Below are 13,703 nucleotides of genomic sequence, written 5' to 3'. Positions count from 1 at the left end.
GTCAAACAAAGACTTATATTTTTGATATTTATTTTATCTATTTAAATGCCATTTAACAAAGAAAAATCAACCAAAAAAATGAGTTCGCGGGTCACCTCTGACACACGTGTCATAGGTTTGCCATCACTGCTCTAGGGCATCCTGCGAATACATGCCTGGGTTGTGGGCTCTTCCCCCAGAGATCGTTCAAGTCTGTCCCTCCCTGATTTTACAAGCAAAAATGTATATGAAGAAATGAGGGAAATACAGCCCGCCAGGCGTGGCTCAGTGGTTGAGTGTCAACCTATGAACCAGGAGGTCACGGTTCGATTCCCCGATCACGGCATAAGCTTTCTCTCCTGGACTGTGATGCTGAGGAAAGAATGGTTTCTTTTCCTTTTTTTAAAAAAAATATATTTTTATTGATGTCAGAGAGGAACGAAGAGGGAGAGGGAGATAGAAACATCCATGATGAGAGCAAATCATGGATCGGCTGCCTCCTGCACGCCCCCTTCTGGGGATCGAGCCTGCAACCCGGGCACGTGCGCTGACACTGAACCGTGACCTCCTGGTTCATAGGTCGACGCTCAACCACCGAGCCACGCCGGCCGGGCAGGAAAACGGTTTTTGGTCAAACCCTTCCAGCCAAGGGCCTCTCTCTCCCGTGAGGGCCGGGTGGCGGGTGCCTTACCTGCATCCTCCCCTCCCCCGCCCCCACGGAGAAACCCCCGCTACCTGGAGGTCCATCTCCGCCAAGCTGATCAGCATCCGCGCTATGAACCTCTGCCAGAAGCCGACGGGCACGAAGCTCATCTTGAACACCCTCTGGATGGTGTTGGCCGTGGGGTACCGCATGCTATGGGTGTCCAGGCCGGGCTTGGACGGGAGGAGGTGCGGCAGGAGGTAGCTGAAACGCACCGAGGGGCTCTGTGAGCCTTCGAAGGGTCCCGGGTTCGATTCCCGGTCAAGGCTCGATCCCCGGCCCTGCTCGGGGCACGTGCGGGAGGCAACCCCTCGGTGTGTCTCTCTCACATCGATGTTTCTCTCCCTCTCTGCCTTTCCCTCTCCCTCCCACCCTCTCTAAAAATGAGAAAAGCATCCCATCACTATAAATCAATAAAAATATCCCCAAAATAAATAAATAAATAAATAAAGAGCGCTGTGAGCCCTCAGACCCAGTTCTGCGGCGGGGCCCTGACCCCGTTAGAAAGGGGCCTTCTTTCTAAGGCCTTGGAATTTTATTTTTAGAAAGAGAGCAGTTTACATGTTAGGAATAAGTGCTCCAATGTGCCCCCAAGGGCTGGTGTGGCTCAGTGGTTGAGCATCGACCCAGGAACCAGGAGGTCACAGTTTGATTCCCAGTCGGGCACATGCCCGTGTGGCACCCTCGACCCCCAGTGTGGGGGGCGTGCAGGAGGCAGCCGATCCATGATTCCCTCTCATCATTGATGTTTCTCTCTCCCTCTCACTCCCTTCCTCTCTGAAATCAATAAAAAAAAAACCCCACACAAACACAGATGTTTTTAAAAGAATACATGCTCCAAGAGAACAGGAGGATGGGCACGGTGAATGTATTTAGCGCGGTCGCCAAGACAGAGGCGGGACCACGGCTGGCAAAAGACCCGAAACCACCCGTGGTCCTAAACGCGCCAGACAGCACATGGCCGCCGTGATGGGGCTGCCCTGCACACGGGGCCGGGCCGGGCCGGGGGAACCGCTCACAATGAACTCGGGACGCGGCCGAGGAAAAACAAACACAGCTGCACGGTCCGAGGACAGTGCCCATGTCGGGCCAGAGCGTCCGCCGGCCTCCCCGCTGTTTATTGCTCTTGGCAAACGGAGACGGCCCGGCCGCGCCGTTAAAGCCAGAGGAGGCTGTTTGTGCAAAAGAGGGCTGTTGGGTGCCCGCGCTCTCGCTCCGCAGAAAAGCGCTGCATCACCACGTCGCTCAGCTGTTCTTGGCCGCAGTCGCTTGCAAACAGCTGGAGGTGGGAGGTCCCCCCGAGAGTGGCCCCGAGGAGCAGGCTCCGGCCGAGCCTTGGGCGTGTCTCTTTCTTTTTTTAAATGCAATCTTCAGATTCACATACATTCGTTGCTTTCATTTTTTTAACATTTACTTTTATATATATGTATTTCTTTTTCTTTCTTTTTTTCTTTTTATTATCTTTACATACATTTAGAAGTTTTTATTGAGCCCTAGCCAGTTTTGCTCAGTGGACAGAGGGTTGGTCTGCAGACTGAAGGGTCCCGGGTTCGATTCCAATCAAGGGCACATACCTCAGTTGCAGGCTCCTCCCCGGCCCAGGCCCTGGTCGGGCGGGGCATGAGCAGGAGGCAACCCATCAATGTGTTTCTCTCACATTAATATTTCTTTCTGTCTTTCCCTCTCTCTAAAAATCAATGAAAAAATATCCTCAGGTGAGGATTCACAACAACAAAATAACATGGAAAGAAACAGCCAGCCGAACGGACCGGAGGTCACCACGGCCCATTTTTTGGAGAAACCCGGTTCGAGGCCCCAGCGGCCTTGGCCCCCGACCCCTCCCTCCCGGGAGCCGCCCGCACAGCCCGGCCGGCGGACGCACCTGTCGTTGGCCACGGGCAGGGCGATCTCGAATTTGGCCAGGAACTGGAAGTACTGCTCCTCCGTCTGCTGCGTGAAGCCGGTCCCCACCAGCAGCAGGCGCAGGTCCTCCGCCCGGATCACCCCGTTCTTGGCCACGGAGCGGGAGCCTTTGATGTTGAAGATGCGCTGCAGGCACTCGGACAGCCAGATGGGGTCCAGGAAGTAGAGGTTCCGCAGGCCGTGGCTGGTGTCCGGGAAGTGCAGCAGCGCGCCGGTTTCGATGAGGAAGCTGATGGCTGCGTACAGTAGGGGGGGAGGGGGAGGCATCAGACAGGGCGCAGAGGGGACTCGGGGTGACCGACTGCCCGGGGGGGCCAGGGCACACGTTCCTCCGAGGAAGCAGCCAACACGTGGGCCCTTCTGGTCGGTGGGCCGCCCGCCCCGTGACAGCTGCCTATACGCTGAAACGACCGATTCCTGTTTTTTCCAGATTCTGTCTTTTTTAAATTTTAATTTATTTCTATTGATTTCAGAGAGGAAAGGAGAGGGAGAGAGACACAGAAACATCAACGATGAAGAGAACCATGGATCGGCTGCCTCTTGCACGCCCCCTACTGGGGATCGAGCCTGCAACCCGGGCATGTGCCCTGACTGGGAATCGAACCCGGGACCTTTCAGTCTACGGGCTTATGCTCTATCCACTGAGGCAAACTGGCTAGGGGCCAGATTCAATCTTTGCAAATTCGTGTGTTCATTAAAATTGATTGGTGGCCTGGCTGGTGTGGCTCAGTGGTTGAGCATCCACGTATGAAACAGGAGGTCATGGGTCAATTCCCAGTCAGGGCACATGCCTGGGTTGTGGGCTTGATCCCCAGTAGGGGGCGTGCAGGAGGCAGCCCATCCATGATTTTCTCTCATCATTGATGTTTCTCTCTCTCCCTTCCTCTGTGTGAAATCAATAGAGACATATTTTTGCCCTGACTGGTTTGGCTCAGTGGATAGAGCGTCAGCCTGCAGACTCAAGGGTCCCAGGTTCGATTCCGCTCAAGGGCATGTACCTTGGTTGCAGGCACATCCCCAGTAGGGAGTGTGCAGGAGGCAGCTGATCGATGTTTCTCTCTCATCGATGTTTCTAACTCTCTATTCCTCTCCCTTCCTCTCTGTAAAAAATCAATAAAATATACTTGAAAAAGAAATTAAAAAAAATAGAGACATATTTTTAAAAAGTCAATTTGTGACCCCAAACTCAATCCCCGCAGTGCACCTGCGGTCGGTCCTCTGCAGACAGGCGCAGAGCGGCGAGCCTTCTCCAGGCTCCCTGTGCCCTCGACCCTCCCTCTCTGTCCCCCTCCCTGCCCGCGGCCCACCCACCGGACTGCAGGTCCTCGTAGTCGCTGATGTCGTTGCCGGGCGTCTGCTCCACCAGCTGCTCCAGCTGCCTGTCCGTCAGGTACTGCACGTCGTCGCTCAGGCTGCGGCGCTGATGCTCCGCCAGCACGGCCTCCTGGAGGCTCAGGTAGCTCCTGGGCACCTGGGGCAGGTGGGCAGGTGGGCAGGCCTGAGCCCTCCCATCCCACGGGGCCAGCCCGCCCGGCCTGCCCGCTGCCCTCCTGCGCCCTGAGCAGGTGGGAGGCCTCACTGCACATCCCTCACTTTCCCCCCAGAAGCTGCCTGCACTGGGACCAGGGAGCCTGCGGTACCCACCAGCCTCCCCACCAGCCGCTGGCAGCCGATGGTGCTGCCCACGTCCCTCATGCTGCACGTGACGTGGAAAATCAGCTGCCGCAGCCCCTCCAGGCCCTCCAGGGTCTTGCAGGAAATCTCGCTGTGAGAGCGAAATGTATTGTTTATTGATGTCAGAGAGGAAGGGAGAGGGAGGGAGAAACACCCATGATGAGAGAGAATCACTGATCAGCTGCCTCCTCCACGCCCTCTACTGGGGATCGAGCCCACAACCCGGGCAAGTGCCCTGACCGGGAATCGAACCGTGACCCCCTGGTTCCTAGCTCCATGCTCAACCACATGGGATGGGCCGTGCAGGCTCAGCACTGGCCACAGGGCTGGTGGGGTGACCCAGGAAGGACGCACAGAGAGGGTGTGGCCAGGCCTTGTCCTGCCACACCTCTCGCGGCTCCTCACCCTCCCTAGGGCCATGTCTGCAACCCTTCAAGCCAGAAGATGCCCCAGAGGAGCCCAGCCCTTGGTTCGGCGCCCCCTGCAGGCAGATCCCAGGTACTGCAGGGAAGGTGGACAAGACAGGGACCAGCAGCCACAGCCACAGGTGAGGTCAGAGGGAGCAGGAAGGCCTGGGACACTCACTGTAAGTGCTTGAAGGTGATGTCCGGGAAGCCCGTGGCCCGGGACCCCGAGGGGGAGCGGCAGAGCGCCAGCACGTAGGCCCGCAGCGTCGCGATCCTCTCCACGCGGAACTTGCTTTCGATCAAGTCCAGGTGGGTTCCCACCACCAGCACCACGGCGTTCGGGGCCTTGGCCTGCGACAGAGGACCCCCCGGCCCCGGGCTGGGCTGAGCACCTGCCCCCTTCGCCTGCATCGGGGAGGGGAGCCCCCTGCCAGGTGCGCAGGTGCGCCCGCCTGGACCCCTGTGGCCCTGAGCCTGTCACTCACCCAGGGCCGCCACTACATTCCTGTCTGTAAACCCCCAGGGGCTGTCAGGCACAGAAGGAGGGGTGCCTGGGGCCCCCCGGGACTTCCCCAGGGGCTGGGTTTCTGGTCTCGTCAGACAGTGCAGCTGCATACGGGCCCTGTCACCTTTCCACCTGAGAGGGGAGCCCTGTCGCCTTTTACCCAATAGTGGGGGGCTCTTAAATGAGGGGGAGAAGGGCCCTAGCGAGTTTGGCTCAGTGGAGAGAGCGTCGGCCCCTGGATGGAAGGGTCTCGGGTTTGATTCCAGTCAAGGGCACGTACCTCAGCCACGGGAGGCAATCAATCGATGTGTCTCACTCACATCGATGTTTCTCTCTCTCCCTCCCTCCCTCCCTTCTACTCTCTCTAAAAAAGATCAATGGAGCCCTAACCGGTTTGGCTCAGTGGATAGAGCGTCAGCCTGCAGACTGAAGGGTCCCAGGTCAAGGCCATGTACCTGGGTTGCGGGCACATCCCCAGTAGGGGGTGTGCAGGAGGCAGCTGATGGATGTTTCTCTCTCATCGATGTTTCTAACTCTCTATCCCTCTACCTTCCTCTCTGTAAAAAAATCAATAAAATATATTTTTAAAAAAATCAATGGAAAGATATCCTCAGGTGAGGATTAACAAAAAACAAACAACAACAACGAAAAAAACACTAAATTAAGGTAAAAGGAAATGACAAGAGCCCTGGCGAGTTGTTCAGTGGTTAGAGCGTCGGCCCACACACACTGAAGGGTTGTGGTTTGATTCCTGGCTAAGGGCACACGCCTAGGTTGCAGGTTCGATGCCCTGGCCCCTGTCCGGGATCATGCTGGAGGCAACCAAATGATGTGTCTCTTTCACATAGAAATTTCTCTCTCCCCCTCCCTCCGTCCCTTCCACTCTCTCTAAAAATCAATGGGAAAAATACCCTCAGCTGAGGATTAACAACAACGAAAAAGATGCCAAGCGCTTCTTCCTGACCATTTCTTCTCCTTTTTTCCCTTCTCTGTCAAAGGGGGGCGCTCTAGCGAAGCGGCCGGGCCCTGGGCTGTCCGAGGACCGTGGACCGACGGGCCGGGTTTCTCACCTCGATGTTGAGCAGCCAGAACTGCAGGCTGGCCACGGCCTCCTCCCCCAGCGCCAGGTTCCACACCACCACGTACAGGGCCTTGTCGGTGAAGAAGCACTGGTTGACTGTGGCCATGCTGGCCGGGCCGCCGATGTCCCAGACGCTGAACTCGATGGACTCAACCTACTTGAGCAACAAGGCGGGGCCAGGGAGGGGCATATTACACACCTGGGTCCCAGGCGGCCAGACCCAGACAGCCCATCGCGTGGAACACTGCGTTTTAGGGCCCAAACCAGGCACGGCAGCCCGGCCGGCGTGGCTCAGTGGTTAGAGCATCGCCCCGCACACCAAGGGTCTCGGGTTCGATTCCCGGTCAAGGACATGTGCCTGGGTGGCAGGTCCAATCCCCGGCCCTGGTCTGGGTGTGTGCCGGAGGCAGCCAATTGATGCATCTCTCTCACATCAATGTTTCTCTCTCTCTCCCTCCCTCCTTCCCTTCCACTCTCTCTCTAAAAAAATGAATGGAGCCCTAACCGGTTTGGCTCAGTGGATAGAGCCTCAGCCTGTGGACTGAAGGGTCCCGGGTTCGATTCCAGTCAAGGGCATGTACCTTGGTTGTGGGCACATCCCCAGTGGGGGGTGTGCAGGAGGCAGCTGATCGATGTCTCTCTCATCAATGTTTCTAGCTTTCTATCCTTCTCCCTGCACTGGCCTGCAGACTGAAGGATCCCGGGTTCGATTCCGGTCAAGGGCATGTACCTCAGTTGCAGGCTCGATCCCCGGCCCTGGTCCGGGCAAGTGCAGGAAGCAAACAATTGATGAGTCTCTCTCACATGGATGTTTCTCTCTCCCTCTCTCTCTCTCTTCCTCTCCCTTCCACTCTCTCTAAAAATCAATGGAAAAATATCCTCAGGTGAGCATTAACCAAAAGAAAAAAGAAAGAAACCAATAAAAAACAAAGTTCTCAGGTGAAGATCAGCAAAAAACAACGAAAGGCCGGACCATGGAAAGCTTTGCCGGTCTCGCTCTTCCTGCTCAGAGACCGTAACCCAAGTGAGGGAAAGGGACCCGGGGGGCGGGAGGGTAGAGGTGGACTTAGGGGGGGCCTCTATCTCCCGCTGACGGAGCAGGGGGCTGCGCCCTGAGCCCCGAGTCCGCCTGTGTCTGCGGAACATTGGGGGGCATTGTCCGGCCTGCATCTGGGCTGCAGACGGGTGGGAGACAGTCTGCCGCTGGGAGCCGGGCGGTGATGTCACACGACGGCTTCACCTCCGCCCGAGCGAGACCCAGGCCCAGGCCCAGGCCCAGGCGGAGGAGAGGGGCCTCCGGACCCAGTCACGTAGGTCAGAGGGCGGCGCCCCCCCAGGAGGCAGGGGCCCGGGGCGGCCGCGGGAGGGAAACAAAAGCTGCCTGTTGGGCTGCTGGGAAGGGCTGTGTACACGGCGGTTTCTCTATCGCGCTGTGAGGTCAGCGTCTGGCCCGCGCAGCCCTGGCTGCGGTTTTCTGGAGCCCAGCGCCTTCCCACGAAGCAGCCGGGGGGGGCCCCCCCTGACCTGCCTTTGGAGAAAGATGAACGCAGCCAGCTGTTCTCCACTGGCCGGAGGGATGGGCTCTGCGTGCCAGAGACGAGGGGGCTGTCCTTTCTCTGTTTTAATAGTTTGCCTTTTTTATTCTTTATTTATTTTTAAAATATATTTTTATTGATTTCAGGGAGGAAGGGAGAGGAAAAGAGAGAGAGAAACATCCATGATGAGAGAGAATCATGGATCGGCTGCCTCCTGCACGCCCCACACCGGGGATGGAGCCCACAACTCGGGCATGTGCCCTGACCGGGAATCGAACCCGGGACCCTTTAGTCCCCAGGCTGACACTATCCACTGAGCCAAACCAGCTAGGGCAATAATTTGCCTTTTTTTTTTTTTTTAAACAAAATATTTATTGATTTCAGAGAGGACGGGAGAGGGAGAAAGAGAAACATCCATGATGAGGGAATCATGGATGTTTCTCTCTCGCTCTCCCTTCCTTTCTCTATGAAATCAATAACAACATATTTTAAAAAATTTACATAAAAGCTCATCAAAGAAATCTGACTGACAGCCAGGACTAAGAGTCAATGGCCCGGAGGCTCAACTTAGTTCTAACAGAGAAACCTCAAGGTCACATTTAAGAAATTCCCTGCCCTTGTCCGGCCGGCGTGGCTCCGTGGTTGAGCCTGAACCTATGAACCAGGAGGTCACAGTTCGATTCCCAGTCAGGGCACATGCCCGGGGTTGCGGGTTCGATCCCCAGTAGGGGGCGTGCAGGAGGCAGCCGGTCCATGATTCTCTCTCATCATGGATGTTTCTCTCTCTCTCTCTCCCTTCCTCTCTGAAATCAATAAAAATATATTGAAAAAGGAAGAAATTCGCTGCCCTCGGCCGGAGCTGGGTGGGAACAGCATCTGGGGGCAGGCCCTGCCCATGTCCTGAGCCTCAGACCCAGGCTGGGCGCCTCCCGGGCTCTCTGCGGAGGAGGGAGAGGTAGCCCGGGAAGCCGCCTTCCTCCCTCGGAGCCTCTGCACCCAGACCGTCCCTGACCTTCGCTCTGGCGCATGCTGGCCGCTGCAGCTCCCACTTGGTGGTCCGGATGGTGGCCTCGCCGTGCGCCGGCTGGGGGGCGCGCCCCGTCTGCAGGATCTCCAGCAGCGTGGACTTGCCCTGGCGCGGGGGCCCCACCACGATCATCTTCATCAGCCTGCACTTCTCCGCCTTCCGCAGCTGGGCGCGCAGGTAGGACAGCATGGCCTTGGGGCCTGGGCACAGAGCACAGGGCAGTGTGGCTCAGTGGGTAGGGCGCCGGCCCTCGGGCAGAAGGGTCCCCGGTTCGATTCCCAGTCAAGGGCACGGACTCCGGTTGCAGGCTCGATCCCTAGCCCACCCCCGGTCGGGGGCCTGTGCGGGAGGGAGGCAACCCATCGGTGTGTCTCTCTCACGTCGATACCTCTCTCTCTCTCTGTCTCTCCCCTTCCCTTCCACTCTCTCTAATAATCAATGGAAGCCCTAGCCCAGTGGTCGGCAAACTCATTAGTCAGCAGAGCCAAATATCAACAGTACAACGATCGAAACTTCTTTTGAGAGCCGCACTTTTTAAACTTAAACTATATAGGTAGGTACATTGTTATTTACTTCATGAGGGTGCTCCTAAGCCGGCCTTTGCTTAAAACGTCCTCAGTCTGATGGAGGTACGTTCGCTGAGGTCGACCCCTTCCAACTCTCCCATCCACACTCGTCTTGTGTACTTGTTTCGTCTATCTCCTTTCCGAAAACCGACTTCTGCGCATGGGCCACGAAGTTTCAATCGCACTGTACGTGTGCGCCCGCACGTGGTATTTTGTGGAAGAGCCACACTCAAGGGGCCAAAGAGCCGCATGTGGCTCGAGAGCCGCGGTTTGCCGACCACTGCCCTAGCCGGTTTGGCTCAGTGGCTAGAGCGTCGGACCCTATGTCTAATGCTAACCCTAATCCTCCTGCACGCCCCCCTCCTGGGGATCGAGCCCACAACCCGGGCGTGTGCCCTTGCCCGGGAATCGAACCGTGACCTCCGGGTTCATAGATCAATGCTCAACCACTGAGCCACACCGGCTGGGCCCGACTTTTATTAATTTTTTGAAAGTGTTACAGATGTCCCTTTTGTTGTTGTTTGTTGTTGTTGTTATTGTGTTTTTCTCCTCATTCACCCCCTCCTCCCTGCACCTGCCCCCCCAAGCCTTGGCCACACTCTTGCCCGTGTCCGTGGGCCATGCATGTATGCATGTAAGTTCCCCGTTAATCTCTCCCCTGCCTCCCCGCACCCTCATCACCTCTCAGAGACTCTGAGGTTCTGTAGGCTGTTCCATGGGTTTTATCTATGTCTCTGGATCTATTCTGTTTCGTCGGTTGATTTACCTTCTTTCCTGATCTCTGCAGGCACATTGCTGATGTTCAGGTCTTCGATGTCCAACTGCCAGAGGTTGCCCAGCTGCCCCAGCTCGGGAGGGAGCTCTCTCAGGCCTGGATTGCTGAGGACGGGACACGCACACGCACACGCACATGCAGCAGCCGGTCAGCCTCAGAGGCCCGCAGAGGCCACCGAGAGCCTGCACCCCGAGCCCAACATCGTGGGCCCCTAGTTTGAGCATCCCACTGAAACCCTCATCCCAAAGCCGTTCTCCCTGGAAAGGCAGGGGGGGTGGGAAGGGCAGCCCTGCCTTCTGCACATCCCTGTGGCTTAGTACTGGGCCTCCTCCCCCGACTTTCTCGTCTGGTCACTACCTTAAAGATGATCAATCACGGCCTGAGGGTGTGGCTCAGTGGTTGAGCGTCGACCTAGGAATCAGGAGGTCACTGGTTCGATTCCTGGTCGGGGCACAGGCCCGGGATGCGAGCTGGATCCCCAGTGTGGGGCATGCAGGAGGCGGCCGATCCATGATTTTCTCTCATCATGGATGTTTCTCTCTCTCTCTCCTCTCCCCCTCTCCCTTCCTCTCTGACATCAATAAAAAGATATTAAAAATAAGAGATGCTCAATCACTACTTCTTCTCAAAAAGGCAGAGCAACTTGAATCATTTAATATTTTCATGGAGATTTTCACACTGTCTGAACCCCGGGGCAGTGCCTGCCAGTAGGTGCTCAGTAAAGGAAAGGATGAATGAATAGTTCTTCTCTTAAAAAAAACCCCCACCATATATATATTTTAAATATTTTTCTTGATTTCAGAGAGGAAGGGAGAGATAGAAACATCAATGATGAGAATCACTGATCGGCTGCCTCCTGCACGCCCCTTACTGGGGATCGAGCCCGCACCCGGGCCTGTGCCCTGACCGGGAATCGAACCCTGACCTCTTGGTTCATAGGTTGACGCTCAACCACTGGGCCACACCAGCCGGGCAGTTCTTCTCTTTATAACTGAGCAGAGTCGCCGAGGCGGCCGCATTGCATCCCTACCCTCTGCGTCCCCTCCCGCTGGTCCTTGACTAAGTCCCCTTCCTGACATCCCCCCACCCCCTGGCGGTGTCTGCAGGTGGATGACGGATGGACGGACGGACGGACGGACGCTCTGCCTCTGCCTCCCGGGGCCGCGCACTTACTTTCCCAGGTAGAGTTCCGACAGGCTCTTCAGCAGGCACACCGAGGGGGGCACCGCGTCCAGGTGGTTGTCGTTCAGGCAGAGGACCTCCAGGGACTCGCTGAGGAAGGCCGGGAAGTCCAGCGGGCACGCTGCGGAGACACGGGAGAGCGGAGGGCGCGTCTGAGATGGACCCGGGACCATCCCGGCCCGGGCGCCACGCGGGGGTGAACTGGCCCCAGCTCAGAGTACGACACTCCTGCCGCCGGCCCAGGGATGCTAATTCTAGTGTGTCGTCCACCAGGTGGCCTTGGAGATGCGGCCAAGATGGGGGAACAAGGCCCTGGCCGGTGTGGCTCAGTGGATAGAGCATCAGCCCGCGGACTGAAGGGTCCCGGGTTCAATTCCAGTCAAGGGCACATGCCCGGGTTTCAGGCTCCATCCCCAGTAGGGGGCGTGCAGGAGGCAGCTGATCCATGATTCTCTCTCATCATGGATGTTTCTCTCTCTCCCCCTCTCCCTTCCTCTCTGAAATCAATAAGAATACATTTATCACAAACAAACAAACAAAACCCCACAAGCCAACTCTCTCACATTTAAGCGATTTCATTCATCCAGTAATGACGCGATCAGCATGACAGTCACATCCGACCTGTGTCTTCAGGGTCTGGAGCGTGTGAGTGGAGAGAACCTGGCTCCGGGCCTGGAAACCCACACTGATGGGAGTCAGCGGCCTGGGTTTCGGCAGGATCTCTGAAACGCCTTACCCTCCCTCCTGAGGCCAGGGCGGCGGGGGCGGGAGGGGGGTGCCTGCCCCGGAGGGTCCCTTTCAGCTCAGAGTTTTCAAGCTGAAGCCGCTGCCCAAAGCCCTGCTGCCTGGGTCTCTGCCAGACGAGCGAGAGGGAGAAGCCAGACCCTCTTGTTGGGCTGAAAGGATGCTCCCTTGCCCTCATCTCAGCATCCCCCTCTCCATCCGCCCCCCAACTCTGGCTTTTCCCACACACGGAGCTGGAGAGTCAGTGGGAACAGGGTAACCTGGCTTCTGAGACTGCTCCGGGGGAGACGATAGCGGAATACCCAAACCGGTGCCCGGAAGGCCGCCTGGTTAGCGACAGTGTTGAATGGGGGCGCCGTGCAGCGCCCCCTATGGGAACACGCATGCAACTGACATAGAGATGGCTTGGTACGGGACTACCCTGTTGCATACGAAAATGTGCAAAAAGCCTTTTTTTTTTAAAGGCAATCTTTTCTTTATTTTATTGATTTTTTACAGAGAGGAAGGGGGAGGGATAGAGAGTTAGAAACATCGATGAGAGAGAAGCATCGATCAGCTGCCTCCTGCACACTCCCTACTGGGGATGTGCCTGCAACCAAGGTACATGCCCTTGACCGGAATCGAACCTGAGACCCTTCAGTCCCCAGGCTGACGCTCTATCCACTGAGCCACACCGGCCAGGGCAAGCCTTTTTTCTTTTTTTTTAATTAGAAAGAATGATCGCCCTGGAGCTGGTTTGGCTCATTGGACACAGCGTCCACCCACGGAATGAAGGGTCCTGGGTTCGATTCCAGCCAAGGACACGTACTGCCTGGGGTGTGTGGGGGAGGCAACCAGTGGATGCGTCTCTCTCACATCACTGTTTCTCTCTCTCTGTCTCCCCCGCCTTCTACTCTCTCTAAAAATCAATGAAAAAATGTCCTCACGTGAGGATTAACAAAAAACCCCCAAAACCCTTTCTTTCTTTTTTCTTCAATGAAAAAGAATGACCACCTTTAGCCTGCCCTCACTCACCCCCAAGACCATCACGAAGAAGAAAGGCTGTGGCTCAGTGGTTAGCATCGATCGACCTTTGAACCAGGAGGTCAGCGTTCGATTCCCGGTCAGGGCACAGGCCCGGGTTGTGGGCTCGATCCCCAGGAGGGGGCGTGCAGGAGGCAGCCGATCCATGATTCTCTCTCATCTCATCATTGATGTTTTCTCTCTCTCTCCCTCTCCTTTCTACTTTGAAATCAATAAAATTATATATGCATATATATATATATATATTTTTTAAAGAGTCTTTTTTTTCCTTTGATGAAAAAGAACGATCACCCTCAGCCTGCCCTCCTTCACCCCGAAGACCCTCACGAAGAAGAAGGCCTGCCTTTCTCCGCGGGGAAACGCATCTGAGTGTTGGCCGGGGCGCCTTCCAACGTTACCGTTCCGCCCTGGTGTTTACGAAGCCTCTTTGAGGAACAGACGGGCGGAGAAGGGCCTTCGCTCCAGACGGAGGCGGCACCTGTCCCGGGCCGCCCGGCCCGGCCCGGAAACTGAAGACCGGGCTGGGTGGGGTGGTGGGGGGAGCACAGCTCGCGGGGCTTATGAACGGCAAGGCTTTAT

The 13,703-nt window shown here is 56.6% G+C and overlaps 1 protein-coding gene across 2 annotated transcripts in view; it reads right to left on the bottom strand.

Moving 5' to 3' along the window:
- LRRK1 (leucine rich repeat kinase 1) overlaps positions 1-13,703 on the bottom strand; it is a 55,143-nt gene that overhangs the window by 16,617 nt on the left and 24,823 nt on the right. For both annotated transcript variants that reach the window (XM_070400305.1, XM_070400304.1), the window contains 9 exons: positions 11,349-11,478; positions 10,167-10,279; positions 8,820-9,034; positions 6,262-6,426; positions 4,865-5,037; positions 4,250-4,370; positions 3,917-4,076; positions 2,565-2,841; positions 715-886 (listed from right to left, as the gene is read on the bottom strand). In XM_070400305.1, the coding sequence (XP_070256406.1) occupies positions 715-886; positions 2,565-2,841; positions 3,917-4,076; positions 4,250-4,370; positions 4,865-5,037; positions 6,262-6,426; positions 8,820-9,034; positions 10,167-10,279; positions 11,349-11,478 (1,526 nt within the window). The remainder of the gene's footprint in view (positions 1-714; positions 887-2,564; positions 2,842-3,916; positions 4,077-4,249; positions 4,371-4,864; positions 5,038-6,261; positions 6,427-8,819; positions 9,035-10,166; positions 10,280-11,348; positions 11,479-13,703) is intronic.

This window comes from Myotis yumanensis, unplaced genomic scaffold (genome assembly GCF_028538775.1).
Source record: "Myotis yumanensis isolate MYYU_CA2020_CCGP unplaced genomic scaffold, mMyoYum1.0.hap1 SCAF_20, whole genome shotgun sequence".
NCBI classification, from domain to species: domain Eukaryota; kingdom Metazoa; phylum Chordata; class Mammalia; order Chiroptera; family Vespertilionidae; genus Myotis; species Myotis yumanensis.
This window is presented reverse-complemented; position numbering and strand designations above follow the sequence as displayed.